Genomic DNA, 17,768 nt, shown 5'->3' on the forward strand with positions numbered 1-17,768 from the left:
CGCATGGGCTTCAGTAGTTGTGGCTCGCGGGCTCTAGAGTGCAGGCTCAGGAGTTGTGGTGCACGGGCTTAGTTGTTCCGTGGCATGTGGCATCTTCCCGGACCAGGGATTGAACCCGTGTCCCCTGCATTGGCAGGTGGATTCTTAACCACTGCGCCACCAGGGAAATCCCTACAGTGTCTTTCTGAAAGAAGTAATATGTATGAGCTGAATGAAGAATTGAGTATCACTTAGTTCTGGGACACTCTAGAAAACAGCTCCCTTAGGCTATACGAAAATAGTTTTTTCTAATGCTTAAGCATACTCAGAATGTATTTTCAATTAAATCATTTTATATCCTCCCCGTTGTCACCTCATTGGAATATTGATAACTGTGTGTTGCTACTAACTTTAATTAGAGCTATTCAGAGGCACAGACAGTAATAAAAGCTCAACCTGTCTAGTCTGAGGACTCAGAGGTGTGAATTAACAAAGTAGGAGCTAAGTCTTCTGCCGATACCAGTAGCTCAACCTCAGGGCACCAAGAAAGTCTTCCTTCATTCCCTTTTTATTCATTTGTCAGGTTCCAAAGCTTTGACTTATTTTTATTACTGCCAGCTACTTATTCCACCTGGCCTTTCTTCCCCCTCAGGCTAACTGTGAAATGCAGTTTTTCTAATTTCTTAAGAGTTTTCCAACAGTCCTCTGTACTTCTCTTTTCATTTTCAAGATTTTATTGCCTTCTTTTCTTAAAAACACTAGTCATTACAGAAGAAAGAGACAGGAGTAAGCTTTAGAGAAGTTAAAACAGTTCAACAGAAAGATGAATTGCTCAGACCTCCCTTTCTAAATATTTTCAGTCATTATGTGTTTGTTGGAGTGGGTGGGGTTCATCACTGTTCTACACAACCTACTACAGATATCTAAATGACTTTGATAGCAAGGAACAAACACTAATGAACTAGAAGGCCTTTCAAACATCTGAGGGATTTAAATGTACACGTGAGGCACAATAAAAAGATATATAAAAGAAAAGTGGCCCCTGTATTCTCTTTGGCTACACTCGGCATGGGAATGGAGGGATACAAACCACACACAGAGCTTTGGTGCAGTTGTGAATCTGTAATACAGCATAATGTATGACGACAGAATATGTAAGGGAGAGGGTATATCAGACTTTGCAAATCTGGAAATGGGATGTAAGTTAAGCCTTGCATTTTATCTAAACACCTTACTTTAGGTCTGGTGAGAGAAAACATGGTATGTGAGAGGTACTAAAATGACCCCAATTTTCCACCTCTACCATTTTGCTCTCCCAGTAGAGGTAAATGCTGGGAATTAAGCCTGGAGAGACAAACAAGTAAGTATTAGGTCAAAGAGGCCCTGTTAAGGCACACTGAAGATAGACTTCACCTTTAAAGCAACTGAGAGCCATTGAGGAGTTTTAACAATGACCGACCTAAGTTTGAGAAAGATGACTTGGATGCACTGCAGAGACTGAATTAGGAAATGGGGGAAAATGAGATCAGGAGACCAGTTACAGAAGCTGTTGTGGCAATCCCAGGCAAGCAAAGATGGGGCCTGAATTTAGGTACTACTTGTGGAGGTAAAATTAAATGAACTGGCTTGGAGATTTTTAAGGGTTTAATGACTAACTGGGGTCAGAGAGTGAAAGGAAAGAATTTAAAATGAATAATTTCTGGCTTGGGCAATTGGGAAGCTGGCAAAAACAACTGCTTAGATTCTGATAATTAAAGGGCTAACTAGGAGGCTGTTATGTCTAAGGAGAGAGAGGTTGGTGGCCTAAATGAGGGATTAATAATAAGTGGATGAATCTGAGAGATATTTAGGAAGTAAAATCAACAAGACTTGGTAATTACCTGGATGTGAGGTATGTAAGAAAAGGTAGGAGTCGAAGATGAGACTCAAGTTTCTGGCTTGAATTCTGTGGATGGTCACTTTGGTAGATTGTTTAATGGGCATAAATTCCTCCTACCTTGGTATGTACACTTCTTTGCAATGTGACTATGGCACTCTTCTCATGCAGAGATGGAGTCCATATCCCCATCCCTGAAATCCAGGCTGGTCTTGTGACTTGCTTTGACAAATATTGTGATGTGAAAGTGATGTATGTGATTTCTGAGGCTAGGCTTTAGGAGGCATTGCAGCTTTTGCTCTGTAGGAGTGCTGCCCTGAGACTGCCATGAAAAGAAGTTGGTCTGGCCTATTGGAGAATGAGATGTCACATGGATGGGAACCTAGCTGACAGACAGCACCACTAAGAATGAAGCCATCACTGGAACCTTCAGTTCAGCTGACCTACCAGCTCAGCTCAACTGCGTAAATGAGGCCAGAGGAAATCAACACAGGAACTGCTCAGCAGACACACAGAATTACAAGAAATCGTTATTTTAAGCTTTGGGGGTGGTTACACAGCCACAGATAATAAAACAGTTAAAGAGAGTGAAATCAGGAGAAGGCAACTTGAAATGTTATTCTTTTTTATCTTTTCGTGGTGGTGAACGCAAATTACCTAAGACAATAAATTCTTGAGTACGAAGTTTAGAAAGGGGTCTTCCAGTAATTTCTAAGGCACCAAATGACTGAATAATGGAGTACTGTAAAGCTAATTAGAGAAGTAAAGAATCCACCTTTTAGGTAAGGTTACAAAAGGAAACAGGCAGGATCTTTAAACTCCTTGATGAAAGAAAAGCCCAGGTGTTTGTAGGGGCCTTCGGTGTAGACCCTCACTTCTCCAAACCTTGGATAAATTAATTAAACCAGGTCTCTAGGAGAATACTTCTCAGGCTCAATACAGAGAACTCCTGAAAAATTAGGGTGATAAAAGACACTTGTAAAAACTCCAACCATAGTGTATATTAAAAAGTTTTATTATTCACATAAACATGGACTAAAAACTTCTAAGGAGAAATTAACAAACAGTAAGTTGTTTGTGAGTGAATAGGAAAATAAGTAGAATTTAGCCTTTCCCCTTTCAAAGATAAAGAACGCATCTGTTCTGTTAATGGATAAAAACGAAATAAAAAAAACTTGGTTAAACACCGTCCGATTTTAAACGAGATGAAGGCTATCATTTTAGAAAATCAATTTCAAAAATAAATTATTCTTTAGTATGGAATAGCTCCTTTTATTGCAACAATGTCGTTTAAAATCACAAATGGCACTTAAGTGTACCCAGCAGCATATGAATTCCACAGAACAGAGATTAAAGGCTGTCTAAAAGTGACGTACAGAGACCACAAACAACTGACAGAAAGAAGTAAAAAGGAAGTGTACCCTGGACCAAAGACCTCAGGGCTTTAAGATTTGGGAGCCTTGCCATAAGGAACGATAGTTCCTTGCATTTCTGCCAATTTCAAAACAATCTTCATTCCTGTGCAAAACTTAGTGCCTTTTTTTTTTCGTTCACGGTGTGTCTTACAAATTGTACTCAAGATAGTCTAAAGTCAGGAGAAAAAACCGCTAGAAACCCGGGACGGGGAAAGGTAAGTATCAAACGAGGAATTAAGCCACGTCGCACTCTGGCCGCAGCAGTCGCTGAGGAAGCCCAATCCTCCCACCCTTCTGAACTGTGGCTCCCAAACGGAACCGAATGTTCTGTCTTCCTCGGCGCAATCCCTCCCACTCGCCCTGGGGCTGCAGCGGAGGTGACCTCCACTCACCATTTGAAGCACAGTCGCCAGCAGCAGCCGCAGCCCAAAAGCCGGCAAAAGCCACCCACCCATCCCGACCGCCATACGTGCCATCTTCCGTAGGTCTCCGGCTGCCCCGAGGACCCCTCTGCTCGGGGCGTCTACTCCAGAGCCTGATCCAAAACAGGCTGCTAAAGGCCGTTGCCACCATGTCTCTTATTCTGCAGAGACGGGTATTAACTAAGGATATATGGAAGCGTAAAGGTGAACAAATACCTTTACATTTGATATAAATATGAAGTCGCTGGGTCCTTTCGATTACCCATATCAGGCATTTTCCTAGACTCCCCAAATCTGTGCTGCCCCGGGCTCTTGCCTTTCATTCACGACATTTCCTCAAGCAGCCAAGAAGCCCCGCCTTCGCCAGTTTCGGCCTGCCTCCTTCTCCAAGTTTACCCAATCGAATGCCGCTTTGGTTGACACCTTAGGCAAAGGAAACCAACCGTGACACGAGCCAAGAGCTAAGCGCTGGGGTTCTTCGGTCCAATAAGCACAAGCGAACGGGAGCCGTGGGCGGAGCCTCTGGTTGCTGAGCAGCGTACGTGGATGCGTGCGCGTGGTGGCCGAGGGGGATGGGCAGGGGGCGGGGCCGAGGGCGGCGCAGCCGCAGCCGCAACGTTGGCGGAGGAGCGCGCGGCCGCGAGCAAAGGAGGGAGGGAAGGAAGGAAGAGAGGGAGGCAGGCAGGCGGGCGCGGGGCTCGGGGACTGAGGCGGTAGAGGGAAGCGAGAGCCCGGCAGCCGCTTCGCGCTGTGTTTGCTGCGCGGGCTTTTGGAGGGGCGGCCGTGGAGTCGGCCGAGGAGAAGCGGACACCGGCGGCGTTGGTGCTGGCGCCTGGGGGCGGGGGACTGGGGAGGCGAGAAGGGGGGTCGCTGCGGTGCTTCTCTCGCTGTCGCGCTCTCCTTGCCTTTCTCCCGGCTCGGTGGGCTCCTCCCGGCGTCTCCCTTGCCTCCGGGGCCCCGATCCCCGCCCCCCGCGGTATGTCTTGATCCCGAGCAGCGGGTTTCATGGGGCTCCTCAGGATTATGATGCCGCCCAAGTTGCAGCTGCTGGCGGTGGTGGCCTTCGCAGTGGCAATGCTCTTCTTGGAGAACCAGATCCAGAAACTGGAGGAGTCCCGGTCGAAGCTAGGTGAGGAGCCGTGCCACTCTGGGCTGAGTGATGTGTGGAAGCGGCCGGGCCAGGGAGGCAGTGCTACCCGAGCAAGTGGGCGTTTGTCTAACCTGAGATCTGGCTCCTCGGCAGGAGGCTGAAAGAGGTTGCAAAGAGAGATGGGACTGGGGGCATCGAGAACACAAGCTCCAAGAATGGTGTGAATTAAGCTTGGGTGGTATGCTGGGCTCGCGAGGTCACGGGGCGGAGGTTGCAAGGTTGGGCTTCCCCGAGCCAAAGGGTTACCCTGAAGTAGGCATTCCATGGGGAGAGAGCAAGATAAGAGCGAACTCGTTGGGGAGCGGGTACTGACTGTTGGAGGAGACAGAAACGCTCAGGCTTGCGTGTTCTCTTAGAAGTCGTACGGAAAGCCTCGGCAGTGTCAGGCGAGGGGTATTCTAATTTGAGATGTGGGCACCTGGTTACGGAATCTTTTGGGGATGGGGAGGTTCGCGAAGGGATAGATGCGCAGAAATGGAGGGAGATGCTGGAATGACGGTGAGTAAAAGAAATACACTGTAGTGAGTTGCACTCTTGTGCTGGGGGCAGCAAGGGACCGCACAACTGACGGGAGAAATAGGCTGTGCCCAGGTAGGACAGGAAAGCAACTAAAAAGCTTCCGTGAGGTACTGAAACGAGGCATCCAAGCATTTAAATTCTTTTTTAGCGGCGCTAAACTGCCATTATTTTGAGCTTAAGAATAGGGGTGTGTGTGTACGTTGCTTCGCGGCAATGTTGGTATAGTGAATTTAGGAGGAAAGGTTGAAGGGGAATTGCTTTAGTGAGATTTAAGTTTATGAAACGAAGAGTGCAAAAAGTTTACCATAGGTTAAGTACCTTAAAGAGTTAACAGCGCTTACTTTAATTACGGAAGAGGTCTGAAGTACAAAAAGTTGGAGTGTGATGTGAAAGACCCGAAGAATGCACAGATAATAGGTACTTTCAGATTAGTAGGGAACTTCGGCATTTGGGAAGAGCTCGGGGTGGGGAGGGAGTATTAAAAGAATGCCAGCAGTACATTTTGATTTAAAAACGTACATGGCACTGAAAAAAATCAGCTCAGGAGGCTGTAATTTGAATGTGGAAAAGTAATGTGAAGTATTTTTATGCATACACTTTCACCTCAAAATCATTTAAAATACTTTTCAAAATGCAAATAATAAAATACCAGCAGCACTATAATTTAGACTAAGAAGTAACAGATGCTGCTGTGGGTGATGATTAATATTTAGGAAAAATGTATCAGAAAATAATTGAAATATTACAAATAGTAGCTGACTATTTGCAGTTTTGATAGACTTTGCGAAAAGCCTTGGAGACATTTTAAAGAGCATCAAATAAATCTAGCTGAAGTGCAAATAAATTTGAAGAGGAGCTAGGAATAATTCCACTCCTCAACTCTAGGGTGGAACTTGCCCTGTACAGTTTCGCACAGATATCAACTTTATTTACTATGATTTTATTAATATGAGTCTTGTATGATGGAAAAATATTCACTTTAAATATTGAAGGTTGACCAGTATACTCTTTTTGTTTGTATCTATTTAGCAGCTTTGAGGGTCATATTGTGGCCTGATTAATGATCCAGCTTTACAGAGAAAAAAATGACTCCTCTTAAAGTTGAAAGTTATATTAAATTAAAATTTGTATTTATTCTGTGTTGTGTTGCTCTTTGAATTTCTTAGAAACATTACAGTGGGTTGGGATAATTCAAATTTTAATTTTCCTTCGTTGCCTAACATTTTTTTTCCATAATGTTTGAAAGTGTTTTCTGTAGGCACAACCTTAATGATTTTAAAAAGAGTTATCTGAGGATGTAGAAAGCCACAGGTAGTAGTGTTTTTTCATGATTTTTTACAGGCAAGGAACCTTTATATTCCATTAGAAACAGTAAATATGGGTTGAACTAAATAATTCTCGAAAAGGAGCCTCAGATACAAAACACTAGAAGGACCTAATAATGGAGATGCAAAATTATGGCAAATAAAATATATAACCTCGTATCAGCAGTCTTTTGATTAAAAAAAAAGTCTTATAAAACAGGCAGTACTAAAACAGATGTTGTCAGTAATCTTCCTTAGGAAAGGAACACAGAAGGAGGCATATTTTGACAATCAGACTCTGTACTAGACACTTTCATATTTGATATGCTTATTTAATCTTCCAAGAACACCATAGAAAGCCATTTTTACAGATGCGGGAACAGGTTCAGAGGTTATATAACTTGACCACATAGCTAGTAAGTGGCAGAGCCAGGACTGGAACCCAGGTATGTCTGATTCCAAATCAAGTTCCCCTTTAATTATACCAGGCTGCTTGGGACTTTATATTGACATTACACTAAGATGTAGTAGTTTGAATAGAATTTTTAAACTGTAATACCAATGTTTAATTGCATTTATTGCTAAGAATGAATGCCATTCTTAGAAAATTCAATTTCTGACACAAAGGAATTAGTTTAGTGTAATGTCTGTTGCTTGTTTATACCCGTGTAATGAACATAATTATATTACCCAATGAAAGGACCGAAATAGATAGCTTATTTCTGCTACAGGGGAAAAAAAAAAACTCTGTGGTGGTTTTCTGTAAGTGGTAAAATCACAACATTAAAAGCATTTTTGTTTTGGCATCAGAAAAACTTAAACACACATTTATCACTTTTCAAAAACTTTGGTGGTGTCATCTGTCACAGAATTTTGACTTACAGTGTAGTTAAATTTATTAAACTTTGCATTTATGGCTTAAAAAAAAAAGAAAAAGTTAAACATTTTGCTCTTAAAAGTTTTCATTGTTTATCTTTTCTGTTATAGAAGATTCCAAAGGATTGCATTTTCTGATAATGCTTTGTATGCACCTTGGTTTCAGAATATTTTGATGGTGAGATCTCTAATAGAGCGATAGTGGTATTCAAAACTTAGGTGTATTCATTGAGCACTTGGGACATTAAGTATGTAAACAGGAATTCCTAAAAACCAATGTCACATAATAGAGTTTTCTTTTATCTTTTTTTTTTCAACGAATATTGGATGGCAGTATACACGTTACTTTGCATCTTGCTTTTTTCATTTAATATCATAGAATATCTTTCCAGGTCAATAAATGTAAATTTGACTTACTCATTCTAATAGCTGTATACTATTCCATAGTATACATGAATCATAAATTCTCCAGCCATTATGCCAATAATGAACATTCAGTTTATCTCTCCCCCCACCACTTTAAAAAAATTTTTTTTACCATTTTCTTTCTTGGTATTATAAACAATGTTACGAGAGACATCCTTATATAAGTTTATTTAACTCCTTATTTGTTGGTACTGTTTTCAGTAGGATAAATTCTCCTATTAAGGGATTACTGGAACAAAAGATGTATGTATTTTATAATTTAACAGATTTTAAAATCTGTTACTTTCCAAACAATTTATTTCCCAAGGGTTACAATAATCTGCACTGTCAACACATACAAGCACTGGATGGGATGCTGTCAGCTTTTAGTTTTTGCCACTCTGAAGCTGTGAAATTGTATGTTGTTGCATTGATTTACATTTCCTCAACTTCTAATTAGGTTGAACATCATTTACTTGTTCATTTTCATTTGTCTATTGGGTAGTAGTTTATCTACCAATTTTTAGAGCTTTAAAAATATATTAGAAGTATTAATCTTTTTATCTGTCTTATGTCTTGTATCTGTTTTTCTCCTGGTCTGTCATTTGTCCCTTGATTTTATGGTATATTTTGCTTATACAGAAGTTAAAAATTTTATGCAGTCAAATCTATGAATTTAGGCAAGTAGTTGCCTTACATTGCTTGAGAAGACTTCCCCCAACCAAGATTATGTTCATTCTCTATATTTTGTTAGTATTTTATAACTTTTACATTTAGCTCTTTAAAGCAGTCATATGTTTATTGTAATTTCTCTCAGTGAATGGCCACTTATGGCAAATGTTATATTAATAATTTATCTTTTTTCCCCACTGTATGTTACAGTTCTTCTTTTAGTCGTATATTACGTTTTCATATGTTCTTGGATCAATTTTGGACTCCATTTTTTCCCACTAATCAGAGATTCTTTAGATCTTAGGGACCCATATATAGACTTCAAGGCATCCATGAATTCCCTGAAATTATATACATAGCTTTCATCAGATTTGCAAAGGAGTATGCAGTCTCCTTAATGGTAAGAATCACTGATTTGTAGTAGATGGTTTATATTTAATGGAGTGAGTGCGTTTTTTGTTTTTAATATTAACATATTACAACTTGCAACTTGTGAGTTAAATTTAGGATACAAGCACATTAGTTATGAACAATTTCTCTGGGTTATATTGAAAAAACTTTGTTAAAATGTATACAAACTTAATTTTTCTAATGAGGTACAGTCGATAACATGGAGTCAAAATGAACACTGTCACTTAGGTTACTACTTAGTTACTTAGAACTCTGCATGTCAGAATTGGTTGCTTTTACAAAGTAGTTCTTTCTGAATCTTGAGGTCACACTGTTGCTAATGCTGACTGGTGGAACAGTCAGTGAAACCTTTGTTATATAAATGCAAGAATTATGTGCCTGATAACTTTATTTTCTATACGGCCTAAGCATTTAAAATAATATTTGTTGTTCATATGCTTATAACACAACTAAATAAATTTATGAATGCATTAGGACATAATGTTTTAAATGAGGACAGTAACTCAGAATGGATATGTAGGCATCTTCATTGGTCAAAATTATGTTAATCCCTATGTTCTTAAAACCCTCCTAAACTAATGAACTAACTCCAGGGCCAAGGTTGAGACTGCTGTTTGGAATTTGGTAGTTTTTACAAGTGCCTGAATCCATACATACCTGTAAAATGTTCCCAAGAATGATAGATTTCTCTACTTATGAAATTGTTTGCAAACCTTACAGTAGTTACTGTTTAGAGGACTTATGGTTTAATTGGAATGCAGTTATTCTAGAATTGCTAATTGGTGTCTCACTTATGAGTCCTAGATAGGATATCTAGTGCCATGGAGTAGTCAACTGCTACAGTTGATCTCTTAAAGTAATCCCAGGATATCTCTACCACTCTATTAAGCCTTCTAAGAGATTTTGGCACTTAGTGAAATTGAAATAGTAATGAATATTCAAACACTGCTCTCCAAAATGACCACTTTTGAAGGGTGTACTTATAGGTGGACTTTATAATCAATGGTTCACTATAGCCTAATTATTTATAATTATTTGCCCACCTACTAGTAACTGTGTTTCTGTACTTTGCCTTTCTTCCTGTTAATTATAGATTAACTGCCTGTTGGACCACTTGTGCTCCTGATTCTGTTCCCTCACCTACTTAGAGACGTGGTTCCAGAAGTTTTCCCTCATTCTCCTATAGTTATCATTTCCTCCCTTTCTGCTGGATTCTTCTCATTAGCATGTGAACATGCTATTATTTCTCCCAACCAGAAACAAAACGATATTTTTCTCTTGACTCCTCTTTCTCAGCCAACCTCTGTCTCATATTTCAGCTTCCTTTAGCAGTAAAACTTTAAAAAATTGTCTATTCTCACTGTCGCTGATTACCACAATCACCAGTAACTTCCCTAAATCCTATGGTCAATTTTTGGTCTTTGTCTTACTTGACCAATCAGCAGAACTTGACACAGTTGATCACTTCCTCCTTTTTGGTAGACTTTCTTTACTTGGTTTCCAATATATCATACTCTTGGTTTTCTTTCCCCATCACTGGTCATTTCTCTGTCTCCTGTGTTAGATTCTTTTTTTTTCTCTTCAACCCCTTAACATAAGAATACCCCAGGGCTCAGTCCTTGGAACTCTTCTCTATTTACTCTTCCTTAGTTTGTGACTTATATGCGGACAGCTTCTAAATATGTATTTCTAATTGAGACCTATTTCCTAAACATTAGATTCATGTAGATTCATGTAACTGAGCTGCCTACTTGAAATTTTCTTTGAGTAATTAATAGACTTCTCAAACTCAGTATGGCCAAAACCAACCTTCTGATATCTCTGTACACTGCCTCAACACCGCCACCCCTCAAACTCATTTTATCTCTGACCTTCTTTATCTCAGTTGATAACAGCTCTATCCTTCCATTTGCTAGGGTTTTACTTTTCTTTTTCTCATGCTCTGCATCTAGTCTGTCAGAAATATCTTGTTAGCTTTATCTTCAAAATATTTCTAGAATATGACTACTACTCAACACTTCTACTCTTATCACCCTAATTCAAGATACCATCATCTCTGCCTTGGATTACTGCCATGTCTTAACTAGTCTGTTTGATTCCACACTTGCCTCACTACAGACTATTCTTAATATAACAGTTCGGGTGGTCCTTTTAAACTGTAAAAAAATCATGTCACTCCTCTGCATAAAACTCTTTAGAAGCTTCCTTAAGAATTAGAGTAATGCTAGCTGCTTTTAAAACAAAGTCCACAATTTTATTGGCTAAACACAATAAATGACCCTTTTTTTCCCCATGATGTTTTAGGTGATCATTTTGGTGGATGGTTTTCCTCTTTACGAGTTATTCAAGGTCTTGGGTACTTTCTGTCATGTAGTTATGCCATTCCCTCTGGCTTTGGAGCTCTCTGCTGTCAGCCTGGGGAAGAGGCAAGAGAAGGGTGAGGAGGTGCGTACCCCTTTCTCAACTTCTTTGGCTTCTTTTACCCTCAGTCTCTTGATGAGGACTAGTTACCATCTATCAATATATGCAAGGGGGGAGGCTGGGAAATGGGTTTTTTGGCTGGCAGTGACTTAGTTGCAGCTCTGTCCTATGGAAGGTGAGGGCACACATTTGAATTTTTTGAATCCTTTTGAATAAATCTTAAAATTTATTTAGACTTGTTTTGTGACTCAGAATATAAACTGTCTTGATTAATGTTCTGTGTGAACATGAAAAATGTATATTCTGTTGTTACAGGGTAGAGTATGCTGTAAGTGTCAGGTCGAGTTGTTCCAGTCTTCTGTATCCTTGATTTTCTTTCTACCTACTTGTTCCATCAGTTATAGAGAGAGGAGTTTTGAAGTCTCTGGTTATGATTGTGGGTTTGTCTATTTCTCCTTAGAGTTCTGTTACTTTTTGCTTCATGTTTTTTTGAAGTACTGTGATTAGCTGTATGAATATTTAGGGCTGTCTTGTCTTCTTGATTAATTAACCCCTTTTTCATTATGAGATGACGGTCTTTGTCCTTGGTAATATTCTTTGCTTGAAACCTACTTGGTCTGTTATTAATATAGTCACTTCAGTTTTGATTAGTGTTAGCGTGGTGTATCTTTCCCATTCTTTTAGTATTAATCTATTTAAAGTGGATTTATTGTAGGCAGCAAGTCGTTGGAGCTTGTGTCCAATTTCACAATCTCTCATAAGTGAGGGTGTTTAGAGCATTTACTTTTAATATAATTATTGATGTGGTTTGAGTCTGAGTTACTGTTTGTTTTCTTTTTGTTCCATCTGTTCCCCTTTTTCTGTTTTTCTGCCTTCTTTAGAATTAACTGAGGATTTTGATTCTATTTCATCTCATTTGATGACCTATTAGCAGTGCTGTTTGTTGTGTTTTTTTCATGGTTACTTTAGGGTTTATGGTATACATTATACTACTTAAGGTATAGTATAAGAACCTTAGTCATTGTACTTCCGTTTTCTCTCTTCTGGTTTTTCACTATTGTTACATATTTTACTTGTACATGTAAGTCCTCTGATACATTGTTACTATTTTTGTTTCAAGCAATCAGTTATCTTTTAAAAAGATTAAACAAATTTTACAGTATTTTATATTTACTCATACGTGTATCATTCCCAATGCTTTCCATTTCTTTGTGGAGATGCAGATTTCCATCTGGTACTCTTTTCCTTCATCCTGAAGGATGTCTTTTAAAATTACTTGTACTGAAAATCTACTTGGTGATGAATTCTTTTCACTTTTGTATGTCTAAAAAAGTCTTTGTCTTGCTGTTTGTAAGAAATTTTTGTTTGGTATGGAATTCTAGGTTGACATTTTTTCTTCCAGTACTTTAAAGATGTTGCTCCCTTGTCTTCTGTCCTGCATTATGTGATGAGAAGACCGCCCTTGTTCTTACCTTTGCTAGGCTGCACATAATGCCTTTTTTCCCTTTGACTGCCTTTAAGATTTTCACTAGGTTTTAAGTAATTATAATGGGACTTGCTGTAGTTTCTTCACTTTTTTGTGCCTGGGGTTTGTTGAGCTTCTTGGATTTGTGGGCTTATAGTTTTCATTAAATTTGGAAAGCTTTGGACATTATTACTTCATATAGTTTTTATGTACCTTTTCTCTTCTTCAGGAACTCAGATCACACGTATATTGGCTACATTAGCCGTCATAACAGTCCAGTGATGTTTTACTGATTTTTCCCAGTCTTTTTTCTGTTTGTACTGTTTTAAATAGTTTTTTTACTGCTATGCCTTCAATTCACCAATGCTTTCTTCTGTGGTATGTAATCTGCTTTTAATTCCATTCAGTGTATTTTTCATCTTAGGCATTTCTTTTCCATTTCTAGAAGTTCATTTTGGATCTTAAAAAGCAAAAACAGAAACAAAAAAAGACTTCTGTTTCTCTCCTTAACATGCTTTTACTTTATTTTGTTGAACAAATGGAATATTGTTATAATGACTCTTTTGATGTTCTTGTCTACTAATTCTGTTATCTGTGTCATTTTGGGATTGCTTTCTATTGATTTATTTTTTTCTTTATTATGGATCACATTTTCCTGCTTTTTTTACACGCCTGGTAAGTTTTAATTTGATGCCAGACATTATGAATTGTACCCTTTTTGGTGCTGAATATTTTCAGACTCCTAAGCATATTCTTAGGCTTTGTTTTGGGACACATTCAACTTACCTTGAAACAGTTGGATCCTTCTAGGTTTGCTTTTAAGTTTGTTAGATGGGATGAGGATAACCTTTAGTCTATGATTAATTTTGCCCCACTACTGAGGCAGTACCCTTGCAGTTCGTTTCAGAGTACTCTACCCAGTGCCCTGTGTATTACAAGGTTTCCCCACCCTGGCTAGTGGGAATGGTGGTTGAGTGAATCCCAGAAATTTTTCCACCTGCCCCTTTTGGGTGACCTCAGTTTCTTCACACATATGCACTGATTGGTACTCTGCTGAAAATTCTCTTTTTGCAGCTTTGTCTTCTTTATTACTCTGCCCAGCAAACGCCAGCTACCTTGGCCTCCCCGAACTCCCAATTCTGGCTCCTTAAGTTAGGGAGACTGTTGGGCTCTGAGTTCCCCCTCTCTGTGCTGCAGCCTGGAAACTGTCTTCAAACAGTCATATGACTCACCTCATTTCTTTTCTCTCTCTTAAGGATCACCATCCTGTACTGATTTCCTGTCTAAAGTTCAGTGCCTGAAAACTGTGGTTATATATTTTATCTGTTCTTTTTCAGTTGTTTCAGGTGGGAGGATAAATCCCCTGTTGCTCCATCTTGGCTGGAAATGGAAGCCAGATGGCCTAGTTATCTTTGATTGTGTGTCCCTAGGTTGACTTAGGGGAGAGTAGTGAAGTTGGATAATTTGAATTACGATTGACAACTATAATATTATGAACTAAGGGGCAAAATAATGTTTTATCCTTCTCTATTTCCTTATAATTTCTAGCATGGTGTTGCACACAGGCCCTTAGTAAATTGTTTACTCAAAGTTAGAGGCAAGTCTTACCCACAATAGCTGTATCTCCTTCCTTCCCCATTGAAGTTTCAAGAGGACTTCAGTTAATTCTTTTGCCTGTTACCAATTTTACTCTGACTTCAAGAAACCAGTTCTTATTTCATCCCTTTAGATGCAGCTGAGCCAAGTGGAGGCTCTTTCAAACTGGGCAATGAAGTCTCTGGCTCTAGAAGAGGTTTCTGCTTTTCCTGTCAGTATGGTTCTTGAGCTAATTGATCACATCCTTGCTGGGATAGGTGGATGCGTAGTCCTCTTCTTTCCTGTATTCCTTTTGTAATACCCCTATTGCAAGCAAAGTAGTAGAGAAGGAAATCATAAGGGATGTTGGTACCAGTAGTAGTTGTGATCATTATGTTGCATCAACAGAAAGCGTACCTAGTTTACCTTAAGGTGAACAATTTTATTATAGTTACCAGATCTTCAACTTTGCATGATATAATTCTTGCTAAAGATAGTTATGTTGTACTGAATCCCTATGGGTACTATAAAGTGTCAGGGACAACCATTTTTAATTGAAATTGTTGGATTCTCCTTTTGGGAGATAGTGGTTTGAAAAATTGCAAATTTACTTGGTACTTATATAAGAATTTAAAACTGGATTTAGAGGGAAAGAAATGCCCATTTTGCTAAATTCCAGTAGAATTTAGGAATCATCCATCGTCACCTGATCACATATCACCTTACATGTTTCTATTATTTATTCCTAAGTTTGTGACATAGCTAAAAATAAGTGATTTGTACAGTAAAGCACACAAAAATGAATTTAGAGATTCATTAGATGGCGTCTGAGTTGGAAAATACCTTAAAATTTTGCTCAGTATGGTTATGGAATGAGGCTAAGGGGTTATGCAGGTACAGACTAGCTCTTGGCATATTTATTTCTAATCATAAATTATGCTTGAGTTGATTAATGAATATAATTTAGAGATGTTATTGGTTCATTGATAACATGCTCCTGGTATATATTCCCTTTATGCTTTGAAGCAAAACAGTATGGGAAATGGCCTGATCAATCTAGTTGATTTTTTTTCCTGATAAATAAGTCAGTAGGTGTTGGTATCCAGCTCTCCATAGCTGTCTTTAAACAATGAATTCTGTTTTGAGTTCTCTGTTACTGTTGTGCTTTCAAAATAATGACTTGTTACAGTATACTTTTATTTTAGTTAATAGTAACTTAAAAAATATATAAAGTTTAAAAAAAAACTAGCTGCACAGCATAAACATTATAACTAAAATCCTACTGCAAAAAATGACTTTTTATTTGGTCTTCAATAAAGAGAGTTGTAAATTCTCCATATTGCTCCATATTGCTCTTTTTTTCAAAGAGCTTGGTGATTAATTAGGGCTGTTTATGGTTCTTTACATTTCTAAGGTATGATAGAAAAGGACAATATCTTAAGAATTTAGTGATAAGAAGTATATTTTGAATATTTGGAGGAATATTGGAGCTTTGAGCAAATTGAGTTGTTGGATTTAAATAAAATCAATAAAATCCTCCTTCAGCCTTGCATTTGTTAGTTATTTCAGCTTTGTCCATGTCAAACTGAAACTAGTTCAGCAGTCAGATTTGGCACTACGATTCTTGATCAAATATGACTGAGAAATTTATGATTATTTTGTATTTGGATGTTAGAAAGCTGCTTTCAGTTGCCAGCGTTTTTTACTTCACCATAGTTCTATTGCTTTTTAACAAAATGCACCCATCTCTTTAATAAAGTGTTACATGTTCCCAGTGTGTTATACATCTGGCAGAAAACCAACTTAGCTCTGTTGCTTCCTGCATAGAAGAGCTGATTAGAAAGATTGACTTGACATGATCTTAAGGTATGTTTTAATGGACAGCTTCTTCATTTTGTTGAAGAGGATAGAATAAAAACCATTCATTTTTGTCCTCTAGACTATAAATATCTTATCTTCCCTTCATGTTTTGAAGGTTAAAACAAAGGAAAAAAGCAAACTTGTGATGCTATTTTAGTGTCTCAAAATATGAGGAAAATTAGAGGTATGTATGACTTTTTGCTTCTGAACCTGGGTATAGCTAGTGATGATAGTTTCTGTTTGACTTGGGATGAGCCTCTCTAGGAATGTCTGATCAATGAGATGTCATTATGTGCCTTTTTTGCTTTTGCGCTTGGTTGGAACTCTGTGACTAATTAAGCTTGTGACTAGTTATAATCTAGTCTTCCTCATGACCACTTTGACTTCCCTTTGGTCTTTTTTTTACTTGTTTAGAATCTTCCCCTACTTTGCCCTTGGACCCATGTTTCTTAAATGGTTTTCTGCCTTTCCCACCAATGGCAAGCCATCATGACCTCTAAACCTTCTACTGTAACAGGCAGTAATAACCAACAGTTGTTGAATACTAATTGTGTACTTGGCATATTTTAGGTATTTTATAAATTTGTAACTTATGTAATATGAAGGATGCTTATTCTGTTGTCCTCAGAGAGTTACTGGGAAGATCACATAATCTTCAAATGGTATAAAGAATGTGAAAATGTTTGTAAAGTATAAAAACTACAATTTTAAGTTGTTGTTACTAGTGATAATAATACACCTGCTTTCTCTTTGATATTGTTGTCTTTTGGTTTAACGTAGTTTAGACTTTACAGTTCTTCCTGCTGTCGGCTTTCCGCAGTGCCCTACCTCATAGGATCACAGTTGTCTGGTAAGTGTTCAGATAAATCAAATGACGATGTTGCATGAGTTATAGATTTGACATTCAGATTAGCTATTCATTTCTTTCCTCTCTTAGGAAGGAGTAATAATCACTGTGAATTCATATTATTATTTGCTCTTAAAGATAGACATCTATTTACTTTCATGTAAATTATAGAATAGCCCTGGCCTTTTATTTTTTAAGTTTTTGGCTGCGTTGGGTCTTCGTCGCTGCACGCGGACTTTCTATAGCTGTGGCGAGTGGGGGCTACTCTTCGTTGCGGTGCGCCGGCTTCTCATTGGGGTGGCTTCTCTTGTTGCAGAGCACGGGCTCTAGGCGCGTGGGTTTCCGTAGTTGTGGCACGTGGACTTATTTGCTCCGTGGCACGTGGGATCTTCCCGGACCAGGGATCGAACCTGTGTCTCCTGCATTGGCAGGCGGATTCTTAACCACTGTGCCACCAGGGAAGGTCCAGCCCTGGCCTTTTTTTTTTTTTTAAACATCTTTATTGGAGTATAATTGCTTTACAATGGTGTGTTAGTTTCTGCTTTATAACAAAGTGAATCAGTTATATGTA

General features: G+C 38.6%; 2 protein-coding genes across 4 annotated transcripts in view; one reads left to right on the top strand and one right to left on the bottom strand.

Annotated features, from left to right (window-relative positions):
* Nucleotides 1-3,784, bottom strand: part of SELENOF (selenoprotein F) — a 37,498-nt gene extending 33,714 nt beyond the window's left edge. The window contains exon 1 of one of the 2 annotated variants that reach the window (XM_068540241.1): nucleotides 3,663-3,784. In XM_068540241.1, coding sequence (XP_068396342.1) covers nucleotides 3,663-3,746 — 84 coding nt within the window. In that variant the 5' untranslated portion in view covers nucleotides 3,747-3,784. The remainder of the gene's footprint in view (nucleotides 1-3,662) is intronic. The other variant, XM_068540240.1, reaches the window with a different exon arrangement.
* A 543-nt stretch (nucleotides 3,785-4,327) lies between these two features.
* Nucleotides 4,328-17,768, top strand: part of HS2ST1 (heparan sulfate 2-O-sulfotransferase 1) — a 199,106-nt gene continuing 185,665 nt past the window's right edge. The window contains exon 1 of one of the 2 annotated variants that reach the window (XM_068540242.1): nucleotides 4,328-4,821. In XM_068540242.1, coding sequence (XP_068396343.1) covers nucleotides 4,698-4,821 — 124 coding nt within the window. In that variant the 5' untranslated portion in view covers nucleotides 4,328-4,697. The remainder of the gene's footprint in view (nucleotides 4,822-17,768) is intronic. The other variant, XM_068540243.1, reaches the window with a different exon arrangement.

The sequence above is a fragment of the Eschrichtius robustus genome, chromosome 3 (genome assembly GCF_028021215.1).
Source record: "Eschrichtius robustus isolate mEscRob2 chromosome 3, mEscRob2.pri, whole genome shotgun sequence".
In the NCBI taxonomy this organism is placed as follows: domain Eukaryota; kingdom Metazoa; phylum Chordata; class Mammalia; order Artiodactyla; family Eschrichtiidae; genus Eschrichtius; species Eschrichtius robustus.